This window comes from Fringilla coelebs (assembly GCF_963513975.1).
Source record: "Fringilla coelebs genome assembly, chromosome: 5".
In the NCBI taxonomy this organism is placed as follows: Eukaryota; Metazoa; Chordata; class Aves; order Passeriformes; family Fringillidae; genus Fringilla; species Fringilla coelebs.
Genome location: NC_140033.1, coordinates 50,790,588 through 50,805,577, shown reverse-complemented (window position 1 = coordinate 50,805,577; position 14,990 = coordinate 50,790,588). Strand labels below are relative to the sequence as shown.

General features: G+C 43.3%; 1 protein-coding gene across 1 annotated transcript; it reads right to left on the bottom strand.

Moving 5' to 3' along the window:
- Window positions 1-3,034: 3,034 nt before the first annotated feature.
- On the bottom strand, window positions 3,035-14,148 carry IFT27 (intraflagellar transport 27). Its single transcript, XM_084206862.1, has 8 exons — window positions 14,040-14,148; window positions 10,378-10,457; window positions 9,258-9,317; window positions 8,538-8,597; window positions 7,456-7,573; window positions 7,033-7,142; window positions 6,732-6,833; window positions 3,035-6,110 (listed from the first exon to the last, which is right to left on the bottom strand). Exons 1-7 carry the CDS (start codon window positions 14,071-14,073, stop codon window positions 6,735-6,737), a joined length of 561 nt encoding a protein of 186 aa, XP_084062988.1. The 5' UTR covers window positions 14,074-14,148; the 3' UTR covers window positions 3,035-6,110; window positions 6,732-6,734.
- Window positions 14,149-14,990: the final 842 nt, after the last annotated feature.

Genomic DNA, 14,990 nt, shown 5'->3' with positions numbered 1-14,990 from the left:
GTGATGTATCAATGCTCAAGTCGTAGTGGGCATTTCGGCCTGGTCAGGTGGAGGTGCATGTTCTCTTTCCATTTCCTGAATGTATTCATGATTCAATATTAATGCTAAGACACCCAACGTCTGGGAAGAATGATGTGCAGAACTCCATGATATCAGAAGGCTAATGAATTACTTTATTATACTGTATTATACTATATTACAAAGAATACTAAAGAAAACTTGTGACTGTCTCCCAACAGTCAGGACACAGCTTTTTGTGATTGGCCAAGGAAACAAAACAATCCTCAGCAGAATCCAGTTACCAAATTCCTTCAGGTAAATAATCTTCCAACACATTCTATATGTGCAAAAACACAGGAGCAGCAAATGAGATAAGAATTGTTTTTTCTTTCTCTGAGGTTCCTTGCTGCGATTCCCAGGAAACATCCTTGGGAAATTGTGCCTGCTTGCTCTCTATTAAGAGAGCTGTGGCTACAATGCAACATCACAATTTGGCATAAATGTATGTGTTGTTGCCTGCTTTCCCCCTCCCCCACCCCCCCAAAAAAAAGAAAAAAAAGTGGGTTTAAGCACAAAGGTCATAATAATTTTTGGCAAAGGAAAATAGATATAGTGGATATAGCGCTGGAATTAATTTGTGTTTTAAATGTGTTTATGAAGATGTGTGGGTACCAATTGTAGATATCTCTTTCCCTTCACTCAGAAATTCCCTCAGAAGAGCTGTGCTCAAACATGAATTTCCAACATCTCTTCACACTCTTCCACCCTGATGGTCTGATAGTGCCCTCAGCATACCTACTTTATTTTTCCTGGTCTCACCTAGGTACGCTGTCTCCAGCCACTGCTGCTCACAGCATCACAGCTTGCTGTGCTTATCTCCCCACACTATTCCTAGGTTTATCATCCTGGATCCTTGCTACTGCCCTTTCAAATTCCAGTGTCAACCCTGTCACACAGACTTTAACTCTTCCTGCCTTGTTCTAATGCAGGCCCTACATCTTAAACCTAAACTGATGGCTACCAGCAGCCTTCCTCATCATGGCTCTGAATCCCCCTGTCTGCCCTTGGCCCTGAAAATCTCCTTTCGGTTATTTATTCTTATCACTTGCCCTTCCACCTGTAAGGTCACCCAGCTCTACCCTGTATCCTCATTTTCCCTCAGTGGCTCATGCAAAAATTACTTTTCCTCCCACTTTTACTTCCATACAGCATTCTAAAAGTCAGGAAAAGCCTCAGATTTTCCCATCCCTAAATCCCACTCTCCCAATCTGCCTCAGCAAATCCTTTGGGCTCTTCATGAAGGAATAGAGACCTACATATTTCCTACATATTCCCGTTCCCCTAGTGGTCCTGCATTTCCCCCTGTCTGGGACACAGAAATTGATCACTTCTGCCTTTATATCCTTTTCCTCACAGTCCCTAACTGGCAGCTCTCAATATTGGCTCTTTTTCTAGAACTTGTGCAGAAAGATCACAGGCTCCACATATCTCCAATTGATGTATATCTGGCTGGAGGGAAACTCATCAAACTGACCCCATCCCTGACCCCAGCTTGAGATGTAGGGTCTGTCACATTTCCCTTTTAAACATTTCCAGATTAAATCTCAGAGACCAGGAAAGGGAGCAATTCTAAGCTTCTCTTGACAAACAACTCTAGGGGAGGAAATATGTGAAGCCATGACAAATAAATGAAAGACCTTTAAGGAGTAAAAAAACCCTACCAAAAATTCCCACCAAAACCCCAGGTTAGAAGGAGAACAGCGAGTGTCTGACAAAGTTACACTGCAGCAAGCTCTGAAGAGCCCAGATGAGACTGCCAGGACTCCATTAGTGGTCTCCTGCCAGGAAATTACACCCTAGACTGAGCAACATTCCCATCTCTCAGGTGACTTCAACAGAGTCACAACAGCTAAAGAGCCCTGAAAAGACTCAAGACTGAGTCTGGCTCTCTTCTTCCTTCCTCCCCCAAGCATTGTTGTTCTGGGTCAACAGAGCCAAGGGCAACTGGCACATAAGACATTGTTCTCCAGGCAAAATGACAGCAGGAGGAGGAAATAGGACACGAGAAGTAGAGAGATGATGTGCCCCTAGGGCAAAAGAGATGTTATGGAGGCCAACATGGCCCTTGAAGTACTCATGCTCTGCTCCACCTTTGAGAAGTCCCTCAGCCCGAGGTTCCACAGAATACCATCTGCAAGACTGAAAAATTACTTGTTAAGAGCAAGCAGAGGTGGGTATTGTCCACCAAGGAGCAGATACAAAAAGGACTGAGAATGCATGGGGAGAGAGGGGTCCCATCACGCAGGTGTTAATAATAGGGATGTCTTCCTGCCACTAGCAAATAATCTGACATCATGCTGCTGACTTTGTGTAGGCAGATGAGACCACAACTGCAAGCAACTGCCACCTGAACATCAGAGATACTGTAATTATTAAAAACAGAGCACAGCCTTGAGTTGCATAAGGACCCCCACAGATCTGCATAAGTACCAGCAGAAAGCAGTTGCTGCCTCCAGAACAGAAATGCAGTGTTTTCCCTGCTGTCAGCACCTGCGTCAGGCTCCCAGTTTCTCTTGAGATACAGCTCTTAATTGGGATAGATTGTACGTTTTCTGCCCAGCTCCCAGTTTAATTGCTAGTTTATGACTTAGCCTGTTTTGTGCTTTCCACGCTACTTCTTTCCTCACTTAATTTAATAGAATTATAGAAAGTATTGCTGGGAAGACCTCAGGAGGCCACACAGTTTATCCTTCTGCCCCAAGGCAGTATTTCATTTTCAACAACATCATGTGTCTTTTGCTATCAGGTCAGATCGGTCCAAGATGTATAGTGGGTAAAGAAATGAAGCTTACCCGGGGGAGTCAATTGGCATAAAAGACTAAATCCAGCTCTTCAAGTCACTGAAGTTACACCAGAAATAACCCTGATCCAAATGCTGTCATTTATCAGATCAGTCTTTTAAAAGATGTCCTTTCTTAAGTTTAAAGTCTTTAAAATGAACAAATCTCTAGAAGAAACTGTTTTGACAGCCCCATTTCAGTATATTTAATGCTTCATTATGAACAGCAGTGACCACTCCATTGTTAAGACTTAACAGATCTTATCACAGTGTGATCATCTTTGAAACTCCTATTAATTCCCACAATAAAACCTGATCTTTCTGGAATTTTACATCCTGAATTTCACTCTGCAGTAGACTATGTCTGGCAAGACAAAACAAAACCATTAAAGCATCTTTAATATGACAACTTTACACAAATGAATTTCCAGTAAAATTTCAGAATGTCAGATAGCTTCTTAAGGCTTTTTCTTCCAAGACAATTTGACTAAAAATTCCACTTTTGTTTCCTTTTGTCTATTAATCTAAGAAGAAATGTCTTGCAGCCTTGGGAATAGATAACGCAGAAATTAGAAGGATTAAAAAAAAAATCAGCTGGTGATGTATGAAGCTAAGTAAAGCAGGGCACAAGTATAACAGAGATTCTGTGCAGACCTGTGAGGACCAAAGGAAAGGTAAGAAGGAGGGACTCCAGGGAGGAAAGAAATGGTTTTGTCTAATCAAACAAGCAAGCAGGAAAAAGGACTACCAAACCAGTTAAAGGCCTGTTTGTTTCCTTCCCTTTCTTTTGAATTTTCAGTTCTGGTTGAGCTGGATCTTTTCTGTGTTGTAACACTCATGCTGAGCACCTGCAGCACTGCACAGCTGGACAAAGCAGGGGAGCTGTAAGAAGACAACAAGCTTCCTGGTCAGCAGACAGGCTTTCTGTCTTCCTCCCACTGTTCTCCACAGCATCTGTAATTCAGACTGATGCTAAGCCTATAAGCAGCAAACATACATCCTCACTCTACAGATGTGACTGCCAGTTAGTAAACAGGTAGGAGAAACTTAATAACGGCTCCAGACTCTTACTCATCCTCCCGGTCCAGCTCACTTACTCACCACCCTGAACTCCTTCACATGAGACAAAACTATTTCCCACAATCTGCCCATGTTTGGCTCCCATGTTTTCTATCCCTTCTGAACTTCTAGCCTCTACAACCAAGGTCACAATTAAGCCAGGAAAATAGCAACAACCACCACTTGCATCAGGCTGGTATTATACAGCACATTAGCCAAGAAGGACAATAGGTTTCGCTGTTAAAATAGATTTGAAAGGGTTGAGATTGTTATTGTCAAACACACTATTTTGAAGGACATGAAATTGTGTCCACATTAGTGCTTGAAATAGTCCTGCAAAAAGCAAGCTGGACAACATGCTTTAGATATGACTTCTTTTCTAATTGTGGTTGTGGTCTGTGGAAGAGGGAAAGGGGCAGTGGGTGAATCCCTACTGTTACCTAATTAGATCATGCATTTCTTCTCTCAGGCAATACATCTTTCCCTGCATGGGCTGCATTTTTCTTCACTAACTTCGCAAAAGCAGCTTCACTATAAATCACAAATCACCCCTGCAAGCATTCCCTTAATGAGCTCCTCCAGCCTTTGCATTTATTTTATAAAACAGCATTCACCAATCTTCATCTTACAGGCGCATTTAGAGTGTTTATTTGAAGTTATGGGAGGTCCTTCAGGTGCAGAGAGATAGACTCCCTGGCTAAAGATTGCACAGAACTCATTTTATTACCTATTCCCAAGGCATTCTTCCCCCTAGATTTACCATGTCACAGGTGACAAACACATTTGGTATGTTATTTTCAATATGAAAAAATATCTGTCTTGTTTTGTGATCACATTGTCAATAGAACCAGAGGGAAACGAGATACCAAATAAAAACAAACCTTCTTTAGTTCTTTAACTAGATCAGCACAGAATCCAAAATAGCTTTTATTCTTACTACTCAGAGTAAGAATAAAAGGTGCAGATACCAGCACCTGCAAGCAAGAATCTATACAGCCTATGTAAATCAACAGAAAACACCCAGGATTAACAAGACAACCCATGCAAGATACAAATGCCAGTAATGCTAATCTGGTTCAAAAAGAGGGAGTCTTCTAGTTACCTTAAGTTCATAGAGGACTCCTTCCTTCTTTGGAGAAAGCAGGAGCTTTCCCAGCTTGTTCTATCATTTTTGAGTTGGCTTTTAGCAAAAGAACCTCTTGTTTTTACTTCTTATAGACTGGGCTCCTACTCATCCTCTTTAACTGGTATTCATGCTCCCTAGCAAGTTCTCAGCACTGTTGCCAGTGAAATGAGGCCAGCGATTCTCCAGATTCTTGAAGTGCTTCATAAAGTCTGCTACAACATCTGCAGCCATATTTCTTACGTTCAATTTAATGTACTTTTCCTAGCACTGGGCACAAAAATGATTATAAACGACACATATAGAAGTCTTGAAACACAGATTCCTGAAAAGACTGCCTGAAAAATCACTCAGTGCTCAGTCTCTACAAAACTCAGCTTCCCTTGCCCAAGAGAGTCTAAGATTACCGGGAAGATAATAGTTACATTTTTGAAACTCTTGTCGTTAGGCTCAGTTACAAGGCAGCACCTTACCACAGATGCTTTTGCAGACTGCATTAGCAAAGACTCTACACATGGAACATCAGTACTCCACACAATAGAGGAACTCTCTCTAGGCTTTTACCCTTTCCAATACGAAATTTCTAGCCAGACACAGCTGAGTCAGAGTAACTTAGCCAGGCTGTCTTTCATTTCCTTAGTCCTGTTTCCACTAGCAACATCAGAACCGTGGTCTTTTATCTGAAATTCAATGACAAGCAGAGAGACTTTAATAAGAGGACTCTGATTTTGAGATTGAGAACTGAAACTAATCAGAACGGTATTGCCAAATTCAGCTGACAAAAATGACACAACAATATGCAAGATGATAAAGACATGAAGAAGAAAAGGTAATTTTTTGTAAGTTTTAGATTCATCTTTAGAATAGAAAAGGTGTCCTTGCAATTTCACTCCATTCTGCAGCTAAGCCAATTTGGATGCGCCTGCAGGAAGCCCTTCCTGCTCACTTCAAGGGAGGTGGCAGCCTCTGGAGAACTCCTGTGACCTGGGACCAGCAGAGGGCACTGCGTCACCAAGTGACAGCGGCTGGACGCAACACAGCTCCCACCAGGCAGGGACAGTGAGCCACGCCGAAGGAAAGAAACAGATTCTGGAAATTAGAAACATGCATTAGTCACCAGCATATCAATCCTACAAATGATAAAGGCAACACTGTTAAAATTGGCCTCCAACTCTGGGTGCTCCTGGAAACACACTGAAATCCATCTCTGCCTCCACACATCTCAGTCTCCAAGTGTTGATTTTAAGGCAATAAGCCTCCTCCTGAAAATGCTTCTCAAGGGGTAGGGCCAAATCGGTCCTGCCCTGCAGTATATGCATCAAGGCTGGCTTAAGCCGAAAAACATGCTGTCAGCTTCCTCTCTCCTTTTCCAAACCTCTAAATCCCTGCTTGTAGCAGCAGGAAGTCTGTTCAGACAAAAAGATATTAAAGCAAAGAGCTGGCAATTTCCATTCTGTCCTCCCCTTTTACTCTCCGCCTCCTCCAACCTAGCAGACTATCAATGAGCAGAGAACCAAGTTAGAGGACATGAAAGGAATGCTGAGGTAGCAGCTTTAAAGAGTGTCTTTCTACTTGCCTATTTCTAGTTTATTTTGAATTACCAGAGGATGACCATGAAGTAGCAAATAGCTCATATTTTTTCTTCTCTCTGTATTCAGTCCAGCAGGATTCTCAGTACTAGAAGAAGCTTAGAGGATAAATAAATCATACCAATCAGGCTAGTGAGTGAAAAGTTGCCACTTTCTCTTTGTACAGTTGGTGAAATAACTTTGCCAGGATGTGGAAAGGGGCCTCAAAATTTTTCATTTCCTTCTGTAAAGAAACAAGAAAGTTGTCAATTGCAGATGTAGTAAGCATTTGACTATTTCTCCTGTTTCAGCAAAGAAGGATTAAAACTGAGTTTGATGACAAACAAGGTGAAGAGAGTTCCCAGTTATCTTTCTCTGCCTGAAAGAGAAGATAACTTTACAAACACCCCCTTGCACAGATGGTGAAAGGAGCAGATACTCACCACTGACATCTCACAGTATTCCAGGCCATGTTTCTCAGCCCACTCCTGTGCTTGTTCCTGCTCCACAACTCGACGATCAGCTAGGTCTGTTTTATTCCCCACTAAGACACCTACAGAAAAAAAGACACGGAAGGAAAGAAAAAAACCCAGCTCATCAATGCTGACTTGTACGCCATAAATACTGGAATATTTGTAAAATTAACTGAAGAAGTTGTAGGCGTGGCAAATAGTCTATAACTACCTAAAAAAGATTCCAAAAGGGAAGCATATTCAAGCATTATCTGCTTTTTGATAAAAGCAAAGGAGTTGGAGGAAGCCATGTCTGCCCCTGACTGAAAATAAATGCTCTATTCCACAGCTCAGCAGAAACAACTGCTGTCATACAAGAGGGGAATAGATAACAAGAATCACACCCATTCTTACCTGGGATGTGCATCCCAACTGCTTGAGCCCTCAGCTTCTCCAACCATTTGTTACAGTTGTTGAAGGATTGCTCATTAGTGACATCATACACAAGGCACAGGACGTTGGGTTGTTCCCACTGCACAGCAAGAAAGGAACACTGTCAGCTCTAATGAAACTGATGTGGTCAACAGCCATGCTGTAAACGTAGCAAACACAGCTGCTAAGATGAAAATAAAAAGCCTAACACCCAGGAATCCTATGCCCTGGCTGAGGTTTCACATTTCAATTGACCCAACTAAATCACTGACATTGGAAGAGGTGGTCTTGCTTTCCTCCCTAGTCCTGTCTGTGCAGCCCTGCCCCTTTACTTGTATCAGCTCTGGCACACATCTGATCCCTGGGGAAGCTGATTTTTCATGCTGAATCAGCACAAAATTAATCCTAGGAAAAAAGAAGAAAGGTTTTCTTCCAGTTTGAGAAGCTGAGAAGAGAAGATCCTTGCAAACCAGATCTAGTGCAAGGGTAAAACTGGAATTGCTTTTGTAGACAATGAACCATTACGTTGACTTAGCCATCTTATGAAAGCTTACACCAATTAACTGATCCTGCTTCTCAAAATGAGATAACACAGTAGAGAACTGTGCAGGGAAGGTCACAAATATGTGAAGGAAAAAACCCAAGGGCAGGATTATGCTCAAGGACAAGAATGAATTCTGTTGGATCAAACACATCACTGTAACACAAAAAAACCCCACTTTTTTTTTTCAAAATAAAAACACTGTTGAAGTTTATTTTGTAGAAAAACAGATGTTTTTCTAAGAAATAAAAATAACTTTAAACAACAGTACACAGAAATTCTTAGTTCAACTTTCCTATTGCTTTTGTAAGAAAACTGCCTATCTGCTTTCCTTTCTCTGGAAAGTATTTCTTCTAGTACTTACGCAAGTTTTAGAGAGGTAGAACAGGATGCGTTGGCAACTGAGGTAATTATTCCCATTTACACTAAAGACAAAGTTTGCTACATCTGCCAGACTGGGGAGCTCAGATCTTCAAAGCAAAAGCACTTCTTTGGAAGAAGAGGACTGTTACATAAGACTTACCAGTTTCTCTAGCATTTCAGAAAATAGATCTTTTCCTGCAGAGTCAAAAATGAAGAATTCCTGAAAGCGGAAACAGAAAGAAGGCTCTTGCCAAGAAAAATGCAGTGTAGGGAAAGGTTTTGGAAGTAAATACTGCAACTTGTAACTCCAACATTTTATTCAGTACAGCAGTGTCATGTCCCTAAGGGACAAATTCCCCGCACTGAGAAAACTCCAGATAGTATGAGAAAATAAACAGCCATTTTTCAAGCATAAGCAGTAAAAGAGTCACTTCCAAGGCCCCAGGTCTAGTTTCCATCCCTACTGGAAACAGAATATGTGAAGTGGGACAGTAACTTCTACTATTTATACAAAATTTTATACATTCCATTAGTGGGAGTATAGGGCATTAAGGAAAAATAACAGATAAGCTTCAGCTTTTGTATTTCCAAGAATCACGAACTACACCTGACTGTCCTAAAGGACAGAACAGAATCTCAACAAAGCTGGCAATAACTTTGGTTTAAAATGTTGTGTTGGATACAAGTATATAAAAATTACATTTTTAAGACTAAACTAACCCTGGAGTATCAGCAATTATACATGATCAGCCTCATTTCCTTAATGCAACTTAATTGCCCTATGAACATGCACAGTGATCTTCCACCAGAATGAGACTCGTGTGGGGCTTGAGCTCTGGATGTCTCTTTCTGACCCAATTTATGTCACAGAAAAACTCACCACACTATCACTTGTCTCTGGAACTGAAACAGCCTTCACCAACAATTCTATGCCCGCTGTCTGTCAAGAAGAATCAGGAAAATGAGGATCAGGAGAGTTTTTAAGAGCCTGTCCAACTGCATACCAACCGTACATTGGATTGAGGCAATTCTTGTGAATCATTACAATTTCATCAAACACAGATTGCTGGAAACACAGCAATACTCCTCCTAGCTCTGGTAACCTAATCTCACCAATATGTCAAAGACTCACAGATTTGCTCAGCTGGAGGAAAAAGGAGGAGAACCAAAGAGATTTGCTTATTTACAGATCAGAGTATTAGCTGAAGTCTGCAGGTCTACGTTGACTCTCACACTGCTGCTCTAACGCATGCCTTAGAACATTTTGCACTAACCATGTGATGAGCTAACATATGGGACTGAGATTATTTGTGCTTCTCCCACCTTTTATCTCATTCTGCTTTGTAGCTCATTTGTTTGTTCTATTTCTATCCTTAAATTCTGGTTTCCATCTTTATTTCAATGAATAAACATATTTTAGGGGTTTTTTTTCCCACACTCATATTTTCCTTTTTTTACTTTACTTATATTTACTTTTATTTTTCTCCTGCTTCTGATTAGTCATCACCATTGATTCTTACACTGAAAGGCTGCAAACTGTATCCTCTTCATCTGGGAACACTTTCTGTAGATTATAATTATCTTGGGGCTATGCAGCACATCTTGGTGTTTGCACAGTGATAAGCGCACTGTCCACATCCACATTTAATAGTTGGAATTAAAAGCTTTCTTCTTCAGCAGTGCTTTTTCATAGAATAGTCCCTAAAGGGGGAAGCTCTCTAACACCACAAAACCTTGTGAAAACATTGGTTCAAAAGGAAAATCACAAGATTAACTAAATTATTCTGCCTTAAGTTTCGACACCAGCACCTACATAACGCAGACTTACAGAATGTTAAATGCTCTCTCTTCAGAATCTAAGGTGCAAGAAAGAAAACCCTCTAAGATCCCACCTTGACTGCCTCAATTTAAAATTATATTTATTTTGTTCTAGGCCTCTCAGTTTTCCCATTTATCTTAGAAAATATTTAGACAGCAGTCTGAGCCTGTTGTATGCTTACCAGTGTGTAGTTCTTCTGAAAATGAGCCCCATCACTGCGAAACATCTGGGCTAAAGCACTCTTACCCACAGCTGGATCTCCTGCAAAACCAAAAACATAAAACATTTTTGTTTCATACTAGAGAATCTTATTTCTCCTCAGTTCTGATACTATCACATGTAAGAGCCTGGATGCTCTAACTCCGAATACAGGCAATTTAACTGTCCCACGAAGCACAAAACCATCTAAAAGGTAATATCCACCCAAGGAAATGAATATTGCCATTATGCATACTGGTGGATGACATCTGATTTCTGACCTATGCACAACAACAAGTGACTGCCAGATCAGGGTAGAACTGCTGTTTGTTCTAAAATTCATGCTTACTCCACAGCCCTTACCTAGGAATTAAAATTTCCCAGACATGTTATCATGTAGAGAAAACTACAACATGAAGAGGGACTGGGCTTCCTAGGAGGCTATTTCTTCTCCTTAGGTTATCCATCACCCCAGACTCAAATCCTTGTTGTATACTGAGACAAAGCTGCTTAAGCTGGTAACATTTCTCAATGAACTCTTCTTGCTGACCGTGCTAAGAGAGCAGCTCTTGCTGACTCAATGCTGCTGGTGGCTCATTAGTTGCATCCTGGGCATAACAGAAGCAAACGTCAGAGAGAAAGCACACGGCTGGAGAGAAGAGCCTGCTGATTCATCCCAGTATGGAAGGAAAAGCAAGGGGCTTTGGTTTTTGCTCTTCTAGAGCCAAGGCTTTCTGATATGGCTTGCACAACACCCCAGGCAAACCTGACAGCTGCCTGCTTTGGCCCGCTCTTACAAAATTCTGAGATCCAAAGCAATCACAGGATCACAGAACAGAATATGCTGAGTGGGAAGGGATCCACAAGGATCACTGGGTCCTGCACAGGACTATCCCCAAGAGTCACACCATGTGCCCAAGAATATTGCCCAAATGCTTCTTCAATTCTGTCAGGCTTGGTGCTGTGACCCCTTCCCTGGGGAGCTGTCACAGAGCCCAATCACCCTCTGGATGAAGAAGCTTTTTCTAATACCCAACCTAAACCTCCTCTGACACAACTTCAGGCCATTTCCTCAGGCTCTGCAGAACTCACATATGCCCATATTACTACATGAAAAAGATGATAAATCATAACCCTTTCTAAGCAAAGACTTAATGCTTCCAAAGAGCTTATAATTTCTCTACATAATGTCTCGCTAGCCTGGATAGTTAAAAGGACAGGAGCCAGTAATTAAAAACCTCAGTGGTTCAAGCTTTACCCTCAAAGCCACACTCCTAACAGCCAAGCCTGGAATACAAGTCTTTCACATTATGTTGTTAATAAATAAAGCCAGAAAGGAAGTATTTTACATTATGTTGTTAATTAATAAACAAAGAAAGGAGTATATTTTTGACTCCATTACAGCTTCCTAATGGTGTTTTGAAGGAAATTGGTAAAGCTCTCTGCTCACATACTATTACAGAGGAGGAAGGGTGTTTTGGATAGTGACAATTACCCCTAGATGCAATAACCAAATGTAGTTCTTGTTTAAATATTTTTAGCATGCTTGCTTACTTTGAGCTGAGTTGGGCTCATAATATTTAGACAGGAAAATCTGGTAAGTCAGCTTGTTTGTTCTCTGATCAGTTCAAGCCTGTGCGGAAGACAACACTCTGTTCTGAGTGGAAGCTATTCTGTATTTCAATAGACAATTAGATCTGTCTTTGTAAAATGAGATAGAGAGGCACACATTGCTCCAAACTGTGCAGGCATCAGCCAGCACAAATTCTTAACTAATGCATTGCCTTTCTTTCACTTGACAGCCCCAGGTGTTCTTTCTGTCTTTTTATTCTTTGCCATCCTCTTAAGCCCATCACACCAGTACACTTCCTCAAAGTAAATTTCCTTGCCCTTTTCAGTTTAGTCTGGTGTGCCAGTAGTGCATCTCACAGTATATATTCTATCCATATTTCTGTTATTCTGCCAGAATCTGTAGAGTCTTTCAAAAATGCCTGCTACTGCCAGCTGTTTCTCTACAATGAAAACCTTTGTGTAGTGTCTCCACAGTTAGCTCAGACCACAGATCTTTTCACTTTATGCCTCTAAATGACCCTTGAGCTAACATAGGAATCATCTTCTATTGTCAATTCAATAGTCTCTGTTTTGCTAATAAGAGCCCTTTTCCCCTGTTCTTTTTGACCTTGGTGTAGCTCCCAATTCTGTGTCACTGGCTCTTCATAACCATTTCCTTAGGTCCACAAGAGCTCCCAGTTCCATTTCGGACGGGTTTGCTCCAATTTATGTAATTGTGTTTTCTTGTTCCCTTTAGGTTGTTGTGGTTACTCATATCTTTGGTCCCTTTCACCATAGTGGCTTTTTCTGCAACAGAGAATCTATTTTCCTGGTCTGCTTCACTAATTTATTATTTTTAATAATACATGGATATTATTGTGGCATATAGAAGAATGACATATGGGATAGGACATTCCTGTTCTTTGTGCTGTGAACAGAATTGAAATGGCCACTCCAGACCCAATAAGGATTAAGGACATAAACAAGTCATCTACAGAACACCCATGTGATATTAAAATAGTTGTGGGATTGGCCTTTGGTAACACTAAACAACAAAACTGGAGAGACTTCAGCAAAGCCAGTATATGGGGAACAGGAAACTCCCAAACTGGAAATGATGCCTATGTTTCAAGTGTGGAAGACAGATATTCATGCTGTTCACAGCAGTAGAGCCACAAGGGAGATCAATTCTTTTGCCTTTGCCAAAGACCACATCTGGCTTTATGTGAGTTGATGGTCAGCTGCTTCTGAGGTTAAAAAAGGCAAACATTTTATTTTGGATGAAATACCTTGGAACGAAGAGTTAAACCTGGGAGTTGACAGCACACAAAGATTTTATGGATTTGTGCTTTTGGCTGAGGCTGCACAGAGCTTCAATGTAGAAGGAGGGGAAAAAATAAAAAGTTTTTCACAAAGTGCTGACAGCCAGCTGTACTCACTTTCAGCACCTCCATAATCCATCCTAACTAAATAAAGTGGTGTCTTCACCTCTTTATTTCCTCAGGTTAGCCTCTAAATTGTTTGGGGGAAAAGATGCCACTGTGAAGTGCTCATCCTTCTACTCTTTGTTTAGGCTTTACCTTTCTATCATACTCTCAGAATCATCCTAAATTCTGACATGAAGTTTTCACATCAACCCAAAGCAAGACTCACAAATGAGGCAGGACCCAGCTGCCTACCCTGCTCCCTTCACGCTTTCTCCAATCTCTGTGCCCACCTTTCCACACTGCAGAAATATTCTTTTTGGCTTGGGTTTGGTTTTTTTTCCTCTTTCTCAGACCCTGTCCTCGGATTTCAGCCGATCCAACTACACCTCACACCCTCCCTGCGCACTGCCCGACTCCACGTGCTACGCGGGGGCGGGCACCGAGTGCTAATAACACGCCCGACTTCCGCCGTTCCCGTCCCCAGGCAGCCGAGCTCTCCCTTCTCTCCCATCGCCTCTCTCCCCACCTCTTCTCCGGCGGGGCGGCCGCTCGACGAGGGGCTGTGGGAACCGGGCAGCCTGCGCTGCCGGCCTCGCTCGACCCCACGGCGCCCGCTCTAGTGCCGTGTGGGCAGCGGGGCGGATGGGAGCGGGCGGGCCAGACTCACCTGCCAGCAGGCACTTGGCAGCGAGCTTCACCATCGCGCCGGCCCGGGCCCGGACGGCGGCGGCGGGGGCCGCCACCGCGCTGAGCAGAGGCCTTAGCAACCGCGTGGCCCTAGCAACCGAACGATTAACCGCCCATCCCCATTGGCTGCGCGCCCTGCTCATCAAGGCCCCCCACAGTTTTTATTGGTTCTCTCGTTTCTTCCCGCCCACTAGCCGTGCTGTCAATCAAAATAGGCGCCCCGCCTCTCCCAGTGGCGCCGCAGTAGTACGGTGGACGCGTAGGGGAATTCTGCCTGGCAACTAAGGACGTCATCGAGAGCCGGCTTGTTATTGGATAGAACACAGAGGGCCTTCACCACGAGGCTGAAATGACTCTCTGGGGGCACGGCAGAAAATGACAAAAGTTACGGACAAGGAGCTGCGGTAGCCCCAAGGCGGGAAGAGGCGAGCCGGGGGAGAAGCCTCCACTTCCTGCCTGTGAGCCCGCGGAACGCGATGTTCCGTGCGGAAGGGCCCCGGCTCCGTGCGCCTTGCTGCGCATGCGCGCGGCGGGAGAGCGGCCTGTCCCGGCCTGCGCGTCCCTCGCGCCGGGCCCGGCATTTGGGTCACGCGTCCCTCAGGGCTCGGGCGGGAGCGGAGCTGCCCCAGGCCCGAGCTTTGGGTCACGCTTCCCTCAGGGCTCGGGCTGGAGCGGAGCTACCCCGGGCCCGACCTTTGCTGCGGCGGCTTCAAAGTCGGCCACGAAGCCCCACGAAGCACGAAGCCGGGTCAGCGCGGCGGGAGCAGGCCGTGTGTGAGGCCGCTGTCACCCCCTGTGGGAGTGGAGCTGCGCTCCTTCTCTGGCCGGGCCAGCAGCTGATCCGCTCTCCTTTGCTCCAGTGCACACTTTCCCTTGTCTTTGGCAGTGTTAATGTACTCACGGAGAAAGTTCTCAGTTCTCTTGCTGATTT